This window comes from Salmo trutta, chromosome 14, assembly GCF_901001165.1.
Source record: "Salmo trutta chromosome 14, fSalTru1.1, whole genome shotgun sequence".
Classification (NCBI taxonomy): Eukaryota; Metazoa; Chordata; class Actinopteri; order Salmoniformes; family Salmonidae; genus Salmo; species Salmo trutta.
The window spans coordinates 62857258-62876696 of record NC_042970.1 but is presented as its reverse complement, the minus strand read 5'-3'; the positions used below and the strand labels follow the sequence as shown (position 1 = coordinate 62876696).

At 44.8% G+C, this 19439-nt stretch overlaps 1 protein-coding gene across 7 annotated transcripts in view; it reads left to right on the top strand.

Moving 5' to 3' along the window:
- Nucleotides 1–586: 586 nt before the first annotated feature.
- Nucleotides 587–19439, top strand: part of LOC115208582 (ubiquitin carboxyl-terminal hydrolase 34-like) — a 75166-nt gene continuing 56313 nt past the window's right edge. For all 7 annotated transcript variants that reach the window (XM_029776753.1, XM_029776752.1, XM_029776751.1 and 4 more), the window contains exons 1-13: nucleotides 587–935; nucleotides 6127–6214; nucleotides 7405–7993; nucleotides 8312–8362; nucleotides 14695–14844; nucleotides 15221–15288; nucleotides 16661–16853; nucleotides 17148–17209; nucleotides 17381–17462; nucleotides 17583–17675; nucleotides 17948–18073; nucleotides 18593–18722; nucleotides 19058–19188. In XM_029776753.1, coding sequence (XP_029632613.1) covers nucleotides 893–935; nucleotides 6127–6214; nucleotides 7405–7993; nucleotides 8312–8362; nucleotides 14695–14844; nucleotides 15221–15288; nucleotides 16661–16853; nucleotides 17148–17209; nucleotides 17381–17462; nucleotides 17583–17675; nucleotides 17948–18073; nucleotides 18593–18722; nucleotides 19058–19188 — 1806 coding nt within the window. In that variant the 5' untranslated portion in view covers nucleotides 587–892. The remainder of the gene's footprint in view (nucleotides 936–6126; nucleotides 6215–7404; nucleotides 7994–8311; nucleotides 8363–14694; nucleotides 14845–15220; nucleotides 15289–16660; nucleotides 16854–17147; nucleotides 17210–17380; nucleotides 17463–17582; nucleotides 17676–17947; nucleotides 18074–18592; nucleotides 18723–19057; nucleotides 19189–19439) is intronic.

The following is a 19439-nucleotide window of genomic DNA, read 5'->3' as shown; positions in this document are numbered from 1 at the left end:
ACAAACAAAAAACAATGTCATGGCATAATACAAATTCCCCAAATGAATAAAATGTCTGCTGGTGCCAATGAGGGCGATCTATTAACCTGCGCCGCAGTGCACTGGTCCATGGCCAGTGACGTGAATGGGCACAAGCGGTGAGAGGGAGGAGTACTCTCAAATCCAACCGTAATCTGCGCCGCGCTGTAATGTCAACAAGCATTGTGCGTCGTCCAGAAACATCTCTTTTCCATCAAATATATGTTCAACATTTCAAAATAGTTGTCAATGGGAAAGCCGATTAAAGCAATCACTTTCATGTGAAAACACAATCCTTGTAATCACTGAACGGGCCACCTGGCTCACGCGCTGGAGGCAGCCCGGTTCCAAAACGAATGAAATCACTTTTAATCCGGTGCATACTTTCCTCATCGGGGTAACCCGGGCCAGATAATCGAATACCTTCAGTGGCGACTGGTCTCTTGGCTGTCTGCTGTATGTGAATGAAACGCCATTTGTAAACGTTTCTTGCTGATGGAGTAACCGCGAGACAAGCGGAAAAAGTCGAACAAGGCGAAGGAGACAACGGAAAGTTACGAATTATGAACATGCTGTGCCCCCACCCCTTTTCAATATGGCTGCCGTATCTACTCTCTCCAGTAACGCTCCGATTGGAGATTGACTCGACTCTGTATCTTAATGCCTCTTACTTTTTGACTTTATCAACGATATTTAATATCAAATGCAATCTGAATCTATTACTCTCCCTTATTTTATTTAATGCATTAGCAAACCTTCACTAACCACTACATCGGGCCTTTCCCCCAAAACAACCAGGTGCCAACAATTCGTATCCATCAACCATTTCCAATGGTTTGACTACACTTTTCCTTTGTTAGTTTTTTAATGAACAATGTGTGAAAACTGCGCCGAGCTGGTGGAGGTTTTAAATGAAAGTAAGTAAACCATTTTTATTAAATGTTTTAGTGACGTAGTGGTCCCCTAATGCTAGCTAACGTTGGCTAAATCAGGCTACCTGAGGGAAGCTGGACAGCTAGCTATCGTACCCCTGTCGTGCCTGGTTGTTCTCCGCTAGCCAGACAGCTGCCAATGTAAGGCCTTGTCTTGAATTAATGATCTGAATGTAAATGGCACATTGTCTGCAACTTTGAGGCCTGTCTGTCAAAACGCTGCAAAATGAAGGGGATGCCTGAGTAGAGTTAACTTGCTAGCTAGCTAGACGATATTCTGAACATCATGACCTTAACTAACTAATTAGATTGGGCTGATGCCATTGCATGGTAACTTGGTTAGCTATCTAACTTAACTTTGGTTAACTGCCTGTAGAAATGTGGTTTGACGTGTATTTGGCCATAACAAATGTTACCTACACATTGCATGCCCCTTTTTTTGTCCGACGCGAGAGAGGTGGTTGTGGAAGTGGTGCATGTTGTGCAGGCGTGTTCGCTCTTGCTAGCTAGCCTGTCTGGTTGATATGTTTGTCCGTTTCACGCTGAGTAACGAGCTGTCCAACGTTATTAACTAACGTTAGCACACTGACTAGCCAGCTAGCTGTGGTCAACTGGCATCAAAACGGACTGATTCGTTTTCATATTTGGTTGCCACAGGCGCTGTAATAATATACTTTTGCCAGATTACAAGCAAATGTTTAGCATTGTTAGCTAAGTAATATAGGCTCAGTAGTTACTGTACGTAAACACATTAAGCCATCTAGCAAACTAGGCATGTAACCTATGCTAACTAGGACTCATTCGCGTTTTTGTTAGCTAGCTAGCTATACGCTTGTTTTTAATCAAAATAAAATGTGCCTAAGAATGCCATTGGTTGTATTTTCTAGTTCCGATTAAAATTGACAGTAGTAACGTTTGAACAGATTATTTGCTAGCTACGTGGTAACGTTAGCTAACTAGGCCATATTGCTTTCACGACGGGATGTTGGAGCGAATAAACAAAGGCCCATTTTTTAGGGCTACATCAATTGTTTCCTCCATTACAGTTATAGCTAGTTATAGATCTATGAAATTGCAATGGTTTGTGTATGTGGAGTGTGCTTGTTTTACCAAGTTAGCGAACTGAGTATGGGAAGGCATTGGTGATGGTAGCAAGAAGACACTGCTGACAGTCTTCCTTATGGCTTGGTATACTGTGCTTTTAAAAAATGTATTTTACATTTATTTAACTAGGCAAGTCAGTTAACAACAAATTATTCTTTTCAATGACGGCCAAGGAACAGCGGTGACAGGGGCAGAAAGACAGAATTTTACCTTGTCTGCTCCGGGATTCGATCTTGCAACCTTTCAGTTACTAGTCCAACGCTCTAACCACTAGGCTACCTGCCTGCTTCATGTGCCTGCTTCATGCCATATGAGTTGTTTGCCATCAATAACATGGGGTTTTGCATTTGAAATCTTTAATATGCTTGTTTGCTAGTTTTGGATGTCTTATGTTTTACACCTATTTTCAGTCTGATATTAGTGTCTAAACGTTTGATTTGGTGATTTGGGCAAGAGGGGGGGTAATCTTGTTTAAAATGGTCTCCATGTCTTGGGAGGATATCCAAGCCCACATGGTAAAGCGGTTGTGGGTTGCTTATTACAGGACCCCTTTGAAAGGGGGATCATGATGGTGTAGCTCAAAGGGTCTTTCATCCTGTCAATACACATTTAAAATGAACTAGATTAATGGAATATAACCTATCCCCTCCCCCAAATCTGTTATTCAAATGAGCAATGAGTATGACACTTTAGGTGCTCAGATTAACTTGGTTGTTGGTGGTTTGTAGGCCTCCTTTTGTCTTAGAGCAAAACACCCTCTCTCTGGTCCACATGTATGTCTATCAACAACGGTTTTGCCAATGGCTAGTAGGCTACACAGTAGTATGTTTTCACAGTAGAGCTGCTGTTTTACCTGTGACGGGTCGTCCCTCTGTTCAGCAAAAAAAGAGTACACCCCTTTGTGAGTGTTTGTCGGCAACAGGCTGCCGCCAGTAGAGGTGTGAGGGGCTTGTTGCCTGTGACAGGCTTGTCTGGAGTGCCAGGGTGTGAGACTGGCAGCCCCATGTGTGTGAGACTGGCAGCCCCATGTGGGCTTTCACCAGGTGACCCCTCACCCCAAATTTGCTGTAGTGTTTGCATGAAGCCGGGAATGTTTGTGTGTGGCTGCATGCATGCAAGGGAAGTGAGGGACATACTGAGGGAATGAAGGGTTTCAACCCGTTATTGAATATGCTGTGCTAGTAAGCCTGCAGGGTGGCAGGTAGTCTAGCTGTTAAGAGCGTTGGGCCAGTAACCGAAAGTTCAAATCCCGTGCCAGCTCGGTGAAAAATCTGTCGATGGCCCCTTGAAGAAGACACTTACCGCAAATTGCTCCTTTAAGTCGCCTTTAAGTCTGCTAAATGACTAAAATGTAACATGTGGCTGCCATTGTCAATCCTCACATACCCTGCTTTAAGATGCTGTCTGGCACTGTGGCCAGCAAGGCAGAGGTTGCCCTTGAGCATAGATCTGGGACCAGTTTACCTGCCCACCCCTAGCCTAACACTAATCCATTGATTGTAAAAAGCCAAACTGACCCTAGATCAGCACCTAAAGCCAACTATTGCTTCCACCAACACAGGAAGTTGAGCTCAGCAGAGCCCTGCTGAGTTGTAGGTGTCAATTTTACTTCTCTAATGTTTTTGTTACAAGCTCAAAGCTTTGCTGTCAGAACAATGGCTGGGATATCCAGATCCTCTTATCTGGGAATGATCGCAATGTTTTTGGTCCAGGCCACCGAACACAATGTCATGGATTGTTTTATGAAGGGAGCTGGGAATTCTGGCAGAATTAAGGCAGATACACAGAGTTAGGTCAGGGTCAGGGCAAGGTGAACTTTAGAACGCTGTTTTGTTGTTCATCTCAGGAACAGACCCACTTACCTAGACACGAGTTCCACTTTGTTTTCTGTTTCTCTTGGTAGTGTTTTGGCACAACTCCAATTTGTCACAGTGGTTATTATTAGGCCCTATTCATGGTAAGAATGTGACATTTGGGCCTAGGTCAGTCAGATATGGGAATGGGTCTCTTGTCACAAAGTTTGAATGTAGGCTGCACCTTTTTTTAAATGACACTTCTCCCTCCAACATAATGTGCAGTATTCAATCTATAGTTGATTTCATTAGCAATTTATCTTAAGTCCAACTTTTAGTTAGCAGTGAAGAAAAAGAGGTAGCGGTAACACTTAAAGTATTCCAAAACAACCACAGGTGCTCTTGTCTGGGAATAGTACTAGAAAAGCCAAATTAAAAATTATAACACACATGTCCGTAGTGGCATAAAAAAAAAAAAAAAAAATTAAAGCACTCGTGGGTTTGTAAGTTAAAAAAGCCTTTAATATGTGGGCTAAGTCGTTTTGCGTATCGGCTAACGCTTTCATCATGGCGTCCTTTTGCTTTTCTTGTTAGTAGTCTTGGCATGTAGGCCAATGTGAGGCATCAACATGGTCAGTTTTCTCTTTTTGTTCTGAGAGCAGAAAATAGGGTGCTGGTATAACAAAGATCTGTGTTTGAGGGGTGGGTGCAGCTGAAAATGATGCGTCACAAAGCCTTCCCAGAGTCGCACACCTTTCATTTACACCATTGACTTTGTGAAAGACACAAGTGCTTTGGGGTTGCTGAATAATATAGGCAATGCCGCGCTTTCCGCAGAAAAGTTCGAGCTGAGATTTTGACACAGCAATAACCTTCCATTGGACACACCTTGCCCCACACGTTGCTTACATTTTGTTTTGAGACTGTGTGTATGCTTGTGTGTCACCAAAAGGGATGTGCATGGTTATACGAATATCCTAAAGGACGTTAGTATTAGAGTACTTGGGGGTATTAATTTTTGCAGCAAGAAAATGTATAGGCCTATTTTAATACAGGCATTTTCTAAAGGAAAATATACATGTGACATTGTTACAAGTAAGGTCCATGACATTTCAAATGATTAATTGAATAAAATCAACTTTTCAATTATGTTGTGACGTGCCCCATGTCATGCGTCTACACCTAGATTTAAATGTGTCTACGGAGTCCACAGTGTGTCCGAAATCCCTTTCCCCGCGCTTTATTCAAATGCCAGTATGCATTCTAAAAACTGTGGAATAGGCAACATATGATAACACAGCAACAACTGATGGCAGTAGCAAACTAGGGTAGCAAACTAGCCAGCTAACCGAGGTGCCTCTCGGTCCCAAAACACACATTTTCTGGCGACTTGTGGGAGGAGTGCTTGCTGATAACATCGGCCACTCTATGCGATTTCGGTAGCCTGTTTACATCCAGACTTAGGAGAAATCTGCACGCAATGCATCCCTGACCAACTCCTGACGTGGTCAGTCAGATCTGAATACAGTCAGACCACAAAGTGACTTTTCAATGCGATCTTCGTGTTCTGATAGCAGTAGTCGCATGTAAGTGTCAAGTGTAGACACGACCTCTGCCTGTCTGCTCGTTACCATCTCACCAGCAGTAGCAGCAATAGAGTGCCAGCCTCAATTTCGCGCAACAGTGCTCAGGATAAAAACATACGTTTATTTCAAATATCCAGATACAGACAGAAATGTATGATACTATTCATATAATGAAATGATTTCTACCCCCGTCCCTAGTCACCGACACATAATACAGCAGCTGACTTTAGCCTGTAGTACAAACCAATGCTGCTTGGGAAGGCCTGTTGGTGTGGAGTACCTGTCAGTTGTTGGTAATGGGGAGCCTTGCCTGGCCCTGTGCTAATGTGGTGCCGAGGCACGTTTCTCACCAGAGACTTGAGACTTCCATGGGTCAGTCTCCCATCCAGAGTAGAGGATCATCTCTGTTCTCCTGTTGACCAAAGGACCGTTCGCATTGTGCCTCCCAGAAATATGTTTTTTGTTGTTGTAGCGAAGTGTCTGTCAACCACTTTAATCTTCAACGGTCTTTGATAATGCCTCAAATATTTTTATTGCAATTTCAGCTTCCAATGTGTGCTATTTTCTAGCTCGTGGCCACCATATAGCCTAGTAGCCTTTGAACAAGCAGTGTGGGTCAAGGGTCATGTCCTACACTTGCCTTTTCCATGTATATTGAACTGTACCACCTTGTCTGCTCTCTCTCCCCTCCAGTATCGGATGCAGACAGCACTGAGGGCCTACAGCTGAAGAAGGAGCATGCTTTACGAGTCTTCAGCTACATCAGCTCATGGACCCAGAGGTCAGTTTCCCGCTCTCCTCTGTTCCGCGCATTCATTATTCTTCCATGGATCCGTCCCAAATGGAGCCCTATTCCCTATTTAGTGCACTACTTTTGAACAGGTGCCCTTTTTTTTGACCACTATGTAGGGAAAAGGGTTTCATTTGGAACATAGACCATTATTCATTCATATTTAAAAGGGGAGGATGTCCGCTCCTGGATAGCTCTAGGTCTATCTGAAGTCATTATCAGCCATGAATTCATCGTTTATTACTAGCGCTAACGGCTGACCAATGTGTTTTAGGTGTAGCTTAGCATGTAGGCTAGCTAAGGTCACTGGAGGACAAGCGGGTCATAAATAATAGGTTTTTCGGCTCGCTTAGTAGTGGTTTTATTGTTGTTTAACAACTTTGTGTTTTTCGTGCCTGCAGGGAGAAGTGCCTTGAGAAATTGTTGACCTTTCATAGTTGTGCTACCACTCCCTGTGAGATCAGGCAAAAGTGCTTGACTCATCAGGGAAAGTTGATTCTAGTTTTGCATTCTTCTCTTTGTGTTTCTGATTAGTGGGATCCGTCATTTGTGTGGATCCTTCATTGTGTTAATTGGTTGCTGTCTTATGAAAATACATGGTGGGGGGGAAGACTGTCTAAAATAGGATGGTCAGTAATATAATCACAGGTGTTTTACATTACGCTGATGTCACAAGAAACGGAATTCACGAGAACAGAGCTCAAAATAGATCAAAGGGCTGCATTCAATTAAATCCTCCTCAACAATGCATATTCTGCTTCTTTGTTCATACAACTAAAGCCCACTTACGTATCTTATTCAGAAAGCGAGAGAACTGAATATTTTCTGTTGCAAGTACCTAAAACTAGGCTCCTCTTGCTATGTTATTTGAATATGGGGAGTGAAGTATGTTTCTATGCTTTATTCGCTTCAATGCAAGTTTGATTGAATTTAGCCAATAGAGTAGTCTCTAAAGATGGCTGGTTGTTGAGGCCAACACAGGCAGAAGCTACAGTTCACTGCAATGTGGACCGTGCATTGCCTTTTTATGGTTCCCAAACGTTTTGATTCCTTGACCATCCAAATGGAATGAGTCAGCCTCGAACTGCGACCCCAGTAGGAGTTGACTGCGACTCGCTGGTGAGTCTTCGTGATTCGCAGTTCACTCAATCCCTCTCGCCACCCCTCCTTTCCCTCCACAGGCAATGTCTATGCTGCTTCAAGGAGTACAAGCACCTGGAGGTGTTCAACCAGCTGGTCTACGCCCTCATCAACCTGGTCATCGCTCAGGTCACCAGCCTGAGGGACCGCCTCTGCAGCGCCACCAGCCAACGGGGCGTCACCGACGACGGGGCCACAGGTGGCGAGGAGGGGCCGGGGACAGAATGGCGAGGAGAGGGAGGGGGTGGAATAACTGGAGCAGGGCCACACCCCCAGCAACCGCCCACCTCGCCTGTTGAGGACGAGCCGCTGAACGTGGAGAGGGACTCGGCAGAGGAGGACGGCGCCGGGGACGCACCGGAGCAGAACCAGAATAACAACAACCAGAACCCAGTCCAGGGGATGAGCCAGGCCCAGCAGGAGGCCCCCAAGCCAGGTGAAAGTGGTAGTGGTATTGGGGCGTCTGAGGCTGTAGCTAGCAGCAGTACAGACTGCCAGGCCCACGAGGACATGTTTGACTCGTGGAGCACCGAGGACCGGGAGAAGCTGCTGCTCTGCGCCGCCAAGATCTTCCAGATTCAGTTCCCCCTGTACACGGCTTACAAACACAACACACACCCCACCATAGAGGTAATGGAATGACACACCCTGATACAACACAATACATAATCAAACCCCACTGTAGAGGTAATAGAATAGCATGTTTCCCCCGACACAACACCCATCCCACCAAAGCAGTAATGTTATAATATGTACCGCACCATAGAGGTAAAAGCATAGCATGCACCCATACACACAACTCAATTATGGATTCAGTATATCAGCATTTATCTCCATGGTGTACTTAATACTTGACAATGACATTGGTGTCCTGCTGTTCCTAACTGTTCTCTAACAGTTCTCAGTATGCAATATACTCGTCATACTTTCTTTGTTTCCTTTTTCCAGGACATCTCTGCTCATGAAAGCAATATCCTCGGCTCCTTCTGCGACATGAACGTAAGGACTCCTCCGCCCTCTCTTTGTTTTTACGACTCCACTGTTTCGTCCAAAAACACAATACTCAATCCGCCTGATTGTCGCTTTGTGTCGGGTCCAACTCTTTACAGCGACATCTACGTCTCTCAAATGGCACCCTTTTCCCTTTACAGTGCACTACTTTTGACCCGGGCCCGTATGGCTCTGGTCAAAAGTACTGCACTATATAGGGAATAGGGTGCCATTTGGTACGCATCCTACGTCATCCAGTCCTTTGAAGCAAAGGCCCATGTTTTAATGTGTGGTTTGTCTGTTTGACCAATCACCAATCTGCTCATAGTCCCCTCCCCTCTCTCCCGTGGTCATGTTACTCATATCAGTGATTCATGACATCTTGAGTCTATTTATATTTTATTGGGAAGCTGCTTGAAAAGTGTCATGCCCAGAGCCCAACAGCTGTGTCCCATTTAGGACTGGGAGAGTAGGGAGGCAGGACTCTGAAAACTTCCCAGGTTGTTGTAATGGGTTTTGGTTTGGTGTAGATTTGGTTAACAATAGGTCCTAGAACAGTTCTCCCTCAGGGGTCCAATTACAAATGTTTCCTTTAGGACCAGGGGAGACAGAGGGAGAAGGCTCTCTAAACACTGATCTCAGGTCCCTCTGGTGGCTTTTCAGGCCAACGTACACATGACGTGTGAAATGTGTCTGCAGTGTAGTTGAGTTTTTATTAAATTGAGGCTAATTTCCACCTCCAAGTGCTGTCGATCTTTCCCCAGAGTACAATAATCGGTTTCAGGCTAATTTAATAACTCTCCAGCTCATACCTTTCCACCGTATTAAACATTTATCGGCTTTTAATGGATATTTTTAGTGGACAAAGTTCATAGTCTGCATCAGACTGGAGTTCAGATAGTATTTTGTGCTTAATTGACCTTTCCTAGCTGGAATACAACCAATGGAACACTCAATTAAAATTGTATTTGTCACATGCTCCGAATACAACAGGTGTAGACTTTACAGTGAAATGCTTACTGACAAGCCGTTAACCAACAATGCAGTTTTAAGAAAGTATTTACTCAGATAAGCTGAAGTAAAAAGAATATAGAAAAATAACAAATAATTAAAAAGACACAATAAAATAACAGGCTATACACATGGGGTACCGGTACAGAGTCAATGTGTGGCAGCACAGGTTAGCTGAGGTAATATGTACAGTACCAGTCAAAAGTTTGGACACGCCTACTCATTCCAGGGTTTTTCTTTATTTTCTACATTGTAGAATAATAGGAAAGACATCAACACTATGAAATAACACACATGGAATCATGTTGTTACCAAAAGTGTTAAACAAATCAAAATATATTTTATATTTGAGATTCTTCAAGGTAGCCCTTTGCATTGACAGATTTGCGCACTCTTGGCAGTCTCTCAACCAGCTTCATGAGGTAGTCACCTGGAATGCATTTCAATTAACAGGTGTGCCTTGTTAAAAGTTAATTTGTGGAATTTCTTTCCTTAATGCGTTTGAGCCAATCAGTTGTTGTGGCAAGGTAGGGGTGGTATACAGAGGATAGCTCTATTTAGTAAAAGACCAAGTCCATATTATGGCAAGAACAGCTCAAATAAGCAAAGAGAAACGACAGTCCATCGTTACTTTAAGACATGAAGGTCAGTCAATCCGGGAAAGTTCAAGTGCAGTCGCAAAAACCGAGCGCTATGATGAAACCTCTGCTGCAGAGGATAAGTTAAAGTTCCCAGCCTCAGAAATTGCAACCCAAATAAATGCTTCACAGAGTAACAGACACATCTCAACATCAACTGTTCAGAGGAGCCTGTCTGAATCAGGCCTTCATGGTCAAATTTCTGCAAAGAAACCACTACTAAAGGACACCAATAATAAGAAGATACTTGCTTGGGCCAAGAAACACAAGCAATGGACATTAGATCAGTGGAAATCTGTCCTTTGGTCTGAGTCCAAATTTGCAATGTTTGGTTCCTACCGCTGTGTCTTTGTGAGACGCAGAGTAGGTGAACAGATGATCTCCGCGTGTGTGGTTCCCACCGTGAAGCATGGAGAAGGTGTGATGGTGTGGGGGTGCTTTGCTGGTGACACTGTCAGTCATTTATTTCGAATTCAAGGCACACTTAACCAGCATGGCTACCACAGCATTCTGCAACGATACGCCATCCCATCTTGTTTGTGCTTAGTGGGACTATAATTGTATTTTTCAACAGGACAATGACCCAACACACCTCCTGGCTGTGTAAGGGCTATTTGACCAAGAAGGAGAGTGATGGAGTGCTGCATCAGATAACCTGGCCTCCACAATCACCCGACCTCAACCCAATTGAGATGGTTTGGGATGAGTTGGACCGGAGATTGAAGGAAAAGCTGCCAACAAGTGCTCAGCATATGTGGGTACTCCTTCAAGAAAAGCATTTCTCATGAAGCTGGTTGAGAGAATGCCTAGACTGCAAAGCTTTGGTGGCTACTTTGAATAATCTAAAATAGAAAATATATTTTGATTTGTTAATTAACAATTTTTTGGTTACTACATGATTCCATGTGTTATTTCATGGTTTTGATGTATTCACTATTATTCTACAATGTAGAAAATAGTCAAAATAAAGAAAAACCATGGAATGAGTAGGTGTGTACAAACTTGTGACTGTAGGTAAGGTGATTATGTAATGATAATATACAGAGTAGCAGCAGTGTAAAAATGGGGGTAGGGGGTTCAGTGCAAATAGTCCGGGTAGCCATTTGATTAGCTGATTAGGAGTCTTATGGCTTGAGGGTAGAAGCTGTTAAGAATCCTTTTGGACCTAGACTTGGCGATCTGGTACTGCTTGCTGTGTGGGAGCAGAGAGGACACTATGACTAGGGTGGCTGGAGTCTGACAGTTTTTAGGGCCTTCCTTTGACATCGCCTGGTATAGAGGTCCTGAATGGCTGGAAGCGTGACCCCAGTGATGTACTGGGCCGTATGCACTACCCTCTGTAGTGTCTTGTGGTCGGAGGCCGAGCAGTTGCCGTACCAGGCGGTGATGCAACCAGTCAGGATGCTCTCTGTGGTGCAGTTGTATAACCTTTTGAGGATCTGAGGACCCATGCCAAGTTTTTTTTCAGTCTCCTGAGGGGGAATAGGTGTTGTCATGCCATCTTCATGACTGTCTTGGTGTGCTTGGACCATGTTAGTTTTTTGGTGATGTGGACACCAAGGAACTTGAAGCTCTCAACCTGATCCACTACAGCCCTGTCAATGAGAATGTGGGCATGCTCGGCCTTCCCTTTTCCTGTAGTCCACGATCATCTCCTATATCTTGTTCACTTTGAGAGAGACGTTGTTATCCTGGCACCACACTGCCAGGTCTCTGACCTCCTCCCTATAGATTCTCATCGCTGTTGGTGATCAGGCCTACCACTTTTGTCGTCGACAAACTTGATGGTTTTGGACCATGCAGTCATGGGTGAACAGGGATTACAGGAGGGGACTGAGCACGCATCCCTGAGGGGCCCCTGTGTTGAGGATCAGCGTGACAGATATGTTGTTACCTACCCTTACCACCTGGGGGCGGCACGTCAGGAAGTCCAGGATCCAGTTGCAGAGGGAGGTGTTTAGTCCCAGGGTCCTTAGCTTAGTGATGAGCTTTGTGGGCACTATGGTGTTGAATGCTGAAGTGTAGTCAATGAATAGCATTCTCACGTAGGTGTTCCTTTTGTCCAGGTGGGAAAGGGCAGTGTGGAGTGCAATAGAGATTGCGTCATCTGTGGATCTGTTGTGGCAGTATGCAATTTGAAGTGGGTCTAGGGTTTCTGGGATAATGGTGTTGGATGTGAGCCATGACCCACCTTTTTAAAGCACTTCATGGCTGCAGACGTGAGTGATACAGGTTGGTTTTCATTTAGGCAGGTTACCTTGGTGTTCTTGGGCACAGGGACTATGGTGGTCTGCTTGAAACATGTTGGTATTACAGACTCAGACAGGGAGAGGTTGAAAATGTCATTGAAGACACTTGCCAGTTGGTCAGCGCATGCTCGGAGTACACGTCCTGGTAATCCGTCTGGCTCTGCGGCCTTGTGAATGTTGATCTGTTTAAAGGTCTTACTCACATCGGCTACAGAGAGCGTGATCACACATTTGTCTGGAAGAGCTGGTGCTCTCATGCATGCTTCAGTGTTGCTTGCCTCGACGCGTGCATAGAAGTAATTTAGCTGGTCTGATAGGCTCGTGTCACTGGGCAGCTTTGGTTGTCCGTAATATTTTGCAAGCCCTGCTACATCTGACGAGCGTCGGAGCCAGTGTAGTAGGATTCAATCTTAGTCCTGTATTGACCCATTGCCTGTTTGATGGTTCGTTGTAGGGCGTAGCGGGATTTCTTATAAGCGTCCGGGTTAGAGTCCCGCTCCTTGAAAGCGGCAGCTCTACCCTTTAGCTCAGTGCGGATGTTGCCTGTTATCCATGGCTTCTGGTTGGAGTATGTACGTACGGCCACTGTGGGAATGATGTCATCGATGCTCTTATTGATGAAGCTCCCTACTCATTTGGCACACCAGGTAGGCTAAAGCAAATGCTCAAAGATTTCATATAAACTCAGCAAAAAAAGAAACGTGAACTGCATTTATTTTCAGCAAACTTAACGTGTAAATATTTATATGAATATAAGATTCAACAACTGAGACATAAACTGAACAAGTTCCACAGACATGTGACTAACAGAAATGATGTGTCCCTGAACAAAGGGGTGTCAAAATCAAAAGTAACCGTCAGTATCTGGTGTGGCCACCAGCTGCATTAAGTACTGCAGTGCATCTCCTCCTCATGGACTGCACCAGATTTGCCAGTTCTTGCTGTGAGATGTTACCCCACTCTTCCACCAAGGCACCTGCAAGTTCCTGGACATTTCTGGGGGGAATGGCCCTAGCCCTAACCCTCCGATCCAACAGGTCCCAGACGTGCTCTGAGATCCGGGCTCTTCGCTGGCCATGGCAGAACACTGACATTCCTGTCTTGCAGGAAATCACACACAGAATGAGCAGTATGGCTGGTTGCATTGTCATGCTGGAGGGTCATGTCAGGATGAGCCTGCAGGAAGGGTACCACATGAGGGAGGAGGATGTCTTCCTTGTACCGCACAGCTTTGAGATTGCCTGCAATGACAACAAGCTCAGTCCGATGATGCTGTGACATACCGCCCCAGACCATGACGGACCCTCCACCTCCAAATCGATCCCGCTCCAGAGTACAGGCCTCGGTCTAATGCGTATTCCTTCCACGATAAACGCGAATCCGACCATCACCCCTAGTGAGACAAAACCGCGACTCGTCAGTGAAGAGCACTTTTTGCCAGTCCTGTCTGGTCCAGCGACGGTGGGTTTGTGTCCATAAGCGACGTTGTTGCCGGTGATGTCTGGTGAGGACCTGCCTTACAACATGCCTACAAGCCTTCAGTCCAGCTTCTCTCAGCCTATTGCGGACAGTCTGAGCACTGATGGAGGGATTGTGCATTCCTGGTGCAACTCAGGCAGTTGTTGTTGCCATCCTGTACCTGTCCCGCAGGTGTGATGTTCAGATGTACTGATCCTGTGCAGGTGTTGTTACACGTGGTCAGCCACTGCGAGGACGATCAGCTGTCCGTCCTGTCTCCCTGTAGCGCTGTCTTAGGCATCTCACAGTATGGAAATTGCAATTGTTTTGCCCTGGCCTCATCTGAAGTCCTCATCCCTCCTTGCAGCATGCCTAAGGCACGTTGAAGCAGATGAGCAGGGATCCTGGGCATCTTTCTTTTGGTGTTTTTCAGAGTCAGTAGAAAAGCCTCTTTAGTGTCCTAAGTTTTCATAACTGTGACCTTAATTGCCTACCGTCTGAAGCTGTTACTGTCTTAACGACCGGTCTACAGGTGCATGTTCATTCATTGTTTATGGTTCATTGAACAAGCATGGGAAACAGTGTCTAATGAAGATATTTTGATTTTTACGAATTATCTTTGAAAGACAGGGTCCTGAAAAAGGGACGTTTCTTTTTTTGCTGAGTTCACTGATCCCAGCTCTGGTCTTCATACTCTGTCCTGAATAGTCTGCAAAAAAGCCATCATCTCTTCTCCTACATCTGAGATGGTGTGAAAGAACTAGAGAAGGGAAATCAAATTCCCAGTGTACGTCTATCCACTGTATTGCTTTCACCTATCACCTATAGTTCTTATAAACCAAAAAGGAGACGAGGGTATGAAACCATTGAGTTGCACCGATCACGCTAATCTCTTCCACTATGATGTGTGTTATGAAGCCAAAGTTAGTTTTCTATATCCGTGTGGACAATAAAGTTGTATTGACCTTGTTTTCCCTGTGACCAGGATGTGGAGGTCCCCTTGCACTTGCTGCGCTACGTGTGCCTGTTCTGTGGCAAGCACGGTCTGTCGCTCATGAAGGACTGCTTTGAGTCAGGCACGCCAGAGAGCTTGCCCTTCCCCATCGCCCACGCCTTCATCACCATCGTCTCCAATGTGAGTAGGAGTTGATCCAGCCACCCAACATAGCAGCCCAGCCCAACCCAAACGCTGATTTTATATATATATATATATATATATATCTATATCTATCTATATCTCTATCTATCCTGGATATATTTACCACTACCTCCAGATGCTGTTTCAGCTCCATCTCCAGAGCCACATGTATGCAGATGTTCTTGATGCAGTTTCTATGTTATTAGCACAGCTGTTTGGTTTGTAAATGCTCTCTCCGTCGGTAATCGCAGTGAATAATCAGTTGTCAGCCAGCTCTGTTAGTGGCATCTGTTTTTAGGTTTTCCACTGCTTCTCACACATCTCAAGGGATGTCAGTCTGATTCAAAATCTGTTTTTTTCTCTCCACACACAGATCCGAATATGGTTGCACATTCCCGCCGTCATGCAGCACATCATACCGTTCCGCACGTATGTAATACGGTAAGTTCACGCTCTCCGTATCAATGAAACTCCGTGGTGATATCTCTATATTGACTTCAGAGTGAGGATAATTAAGTCTTTATTAGTGTCTCCCCACCAGTGAGTTTTCACTAGTGCCTTGAAATCCCTAATTAGGCATGTATCAATACAGATTGAATCACAAATCATTTATTGAATAAAATGGTTGTTAGTCATGACGTTTCCCCCATATCAAATACAGCTCTCAACAATATGGCATCCCGTACTGCTGTTTAATGCTTTTTGTCTGCAGTCATTGTAAGAGAATAAGAAAATGGGGCAGAGAGAGGGGAGTTGCTGTTGCAGTCGCAGCTCCTCTCGTCAGAAATGGCCCAAGGGGCTGTTTGAAATGCATATTGTATTTGGATACACAGTGCTGTGTTGTTCGACTCGCCCACCACTTTCCAACACACAATCAAACGCACTTGATAGAGATGCTCCCCTGAATATTGGATGTAGTATTAGGGAGGACGTTATGCAAATAGGGTAATCCAGCATATTGGCAGTCGATCAGCATAAATCAAGGTTGAATTTAGTGGATGCTCTTAAGAAGCATATTTTTGTTGTATTTGAGTTGAATTTCAAAATTCAATCAAATACTTGACTGTATATATTTTTTTTCTGGGTGAAAGCAATTTCAGCTGAGAGCCCTCATTCTGTGTAGTGTGCTTCACTCTTGCCGTGCCACCAACTGGTGTTGCTAGGAAGAGCTTCCCTCGCCATGGTAACAGTGGCCAATGCTCCAGTCAGCTTCTCCTCACATGACCTTGGAGCAGCCAGACAGCTCGCAGGCCTCGCCGCACCTCTGTCATGTGACCTGGGTGGGCTGGATTAACTGGTCCTGATGTCCAAATGGAACATTCTTTACTCATTTTGATCCTTTGTCTAAGAAGAATGATGAAATGTGACTTCTGGCTCCAGTGCCATTTCACCTTATAGCGTATCACTCCTTCCTCCTGAATTGAGCAAAATGTGTGTTTTCTAAGAAGTTATTAAAAAGATACATACTGTATCTTATTGATCGCAGAGACCGTAGATTCTCATTGAAGCCAACTATTGTCATGGTTTTTCTCAGTAGCTTATCAAAGTGCTTCTCATCTGAGTGTTTCAGCCAGCCTCAATAGATGCCACACACTTAGTCCTGACTGTTTAGTTCCGTTTGTCCAGTCATTATGTCCAGCCTGTCTACCGCGTCTTCTCCAGAAGCACACTTGAGAGAACCTGACAAAGAGACTTCCAACTTTAAAACTAAACAGAACAAATACAAGCATTTCCTAACAAAGGGACTTCCTGGTTTAAATAAAGTTTTATCTCAATTCACAAATAACTTATTTCCAAATGTGTCCCTCCCCAGGTACCTGTGCAAGCTGTCGGACCAGGAGCTGCGTCAGAGCGCGGCACGCAACATGGCCGACCTGATGTGGAGCACGGTGAAGGAGCCGCTGGACAGCGCACTGTGCTTCGACAAGGAGAGCCTGGACCTGGCCTTCAAGTACTTCATGTCCCCCACGCTCACCATGAGGCTGGCCGGCCTCAGCCAAATCACGGTGAGACTCACACGTGCACCCAGAGACGCGTACACCCACTCTCACACACTGCTGTGTTGCTTGCTCTTTGGGAGTTTAGGCCCGGGTTACTGTGAAGGACATTGTGACAGCTGTTTTGTTTTTGACACAGAGACACTTTGACTTGTATACTTTATTAAAGCTACACTAGGACTTTCAGTTTACTGTAACTGAGACTTTTACTCTAGGGTCAATGACTCGATAAAGGGATGAAGTACACTGGTGTGTACATGCATACATAATTCATGAAATGTTTATTCTTGTTTTCTCCCACAGAATCAGCTCCACACCTTCAACGACGTCTGTAATAATGAGTCTCTGGTGTCCGACACCGAAACGTAAGTCAATTGAGTTGATTTTTACAATGAAACGTAAGTCAATTGAGTCGATTTTTACAATGAAACGTAAGTCAATTGAGTCGATTTTTACAATGAAACGTAAGTCAATTGATTTGAGTTAGCACTGCATCACAGACCGTTAAAGCAGCGTACCTCAAACTGTCCCTCCAGGTCAATAGCAAAGGAACTAGCTGACTGGCTAATCAACAACAATGTGGTGGAGCATATATTTGGACCAAATTTGCATATTGAGGTGAGTTTTCCAATTCCGAGTCGTTATTACAGTAAGTCAATACATTTTAGTGGGTAATCCGTGTTTGAACTTCCCTGTTAATGAGGAGGTTGTCTTTGTGCCTCTTTGTTGTCGTTCCAGATAATTAAACAGTGCCAAGTGATTCTGAACTTCCTTGCCGCTGAGGGAAGGCTCAGCACCCAGCATGTGGACTGCATCTGGGCCGCAGCTCAGGTAACTAGGCCCTAAACACCAAGGCCTAGAAAGCTTGTAGAAAGCTTCTCAAGAGTAGATTTTAGGATCAATTTTGCCTCTTTAATCAAGTTGAGGGACCTAATCCTAGAGCAGCGCTCATACTCTGAATTTGTATGCATATGTTATACTTTTCTTTACTATATTCTACCAATTAGTTTTGCTATCATTTCATTTAATTGAAATCCAAAGTTGTCTTTTGTGTCATTTTTCACTGATGTTCCCCTTGACCCTGTCTCTCTGTTATTATGTAGCTGAAGCACTGTAGCCGTTACATCCACGACCTGTTCCCTTCGCTCATCAAGAACCTGGACCCGGTGCCGCTGCGCCACGTCCTCAACCTGGTGTCCGGCCTGCACCCCAGCGCACACACCGAACAGGTACCCTCACACGCCACACATCATGAGCGCCCAATGGAACATGAGGACTACGAATTACCTAGGTCCGGGACGATGCCAGTATCGCGATTCTCTTAGGTATTGTGGCAAGGAAACGCAACACGAAGGTCATTGATCTTCTTTAGAAACCCGGTGTCATCCAGAGTCTGATTTTCCAAGCTATACCACACACTATTTTACATAAAACAGATTTTTAAAGGACCAAAGAGTTTGGTCTGCTTTGTGTTTTGCATTTTTGCCATGGAAAAAAATATCGCGAGACTGGTATCGTCCTGGGCCTGTTATTACCTCAGTTACTTTAGGCCGTGGCAAGGAGTGGACAATTAAATGTTCAGTGTGATTTAATCTAGATATCAGCAGATTACTTTAAGGAGCTTTATAGTCACATACACCCAGTCCTAACTAACAGAGCTGCTCTTTGTCTTGGTCACCTGCCCACCCTAAAGAGCCTATAATTGTGATTCTATATGTAATTCTACGCTGCCCACCCTCCCTCCTCAGACCCTGTACCTGGCCTCCATGTTGATCAAGGCTCTGTGGAACAACGCCCTGTCCGCTAAGGCCCAGCTCTCCAAGCAGAGCTCCTTCGCCTCGCTGCTCAACACCAACGTCCCCATGGGCAACAAGAAAGGTGCGATTGTTGTGTTTCTGTGTGTATTTCAAGGGGATATATGTTCACTGTCTTTGTGGTAGACAACTCCGGTGCTGTGGAGTTGCAGTGGTAGGCTGGTTTTTTGGTCCAGTCCAGCACTAATCAAGGTGATGGTGTTGAATCAGGTGTTTAAGTGCTGGGATGGAAAAGACTTGAACACCCTTTTAAACCCCAATAACTAGGGTTTACCACTTGCTTAGATACATAGGCTCTTAAACTTCTCTGCTGGTATATAGACTACGTTATGAATTCTGAAGTGTTTTGTCAGATGCGGTATCTGATGTATTAAGCCTCTGCTTCTCGTCTCAACCCAGGCTCCCCAGCGGCCAGCCCGGACAGCAGTGACAACAGTGACACGCACCACAGCGGCGGTAGCGACATGGAGATGGACGAGCAGATGATGGGCAGCAGCAAGCGGGGCCAGCAGAGACTCTCTGACACGGAGGTTAGCAGCACTCTAGTACCTTTTTTCACACTCTCTAGCTGGAGAAACATTTAATAGGAATTGCTGTTAGCAGTGAACTGTTACTTTCCAGCACTGTTCAGCAATCCATGCCTTGTTGTTTTTTTGTTGCCTAGCCACTGTCTCCAATTGCTAACTTTTTAGCATTTTTATCAAAAAGCAAATCCAAGTCAGTATCCCTGATTTTATTAGCATTTTTCTGGTTTCATATAAAAAAAGGTATTGTGGTTCTG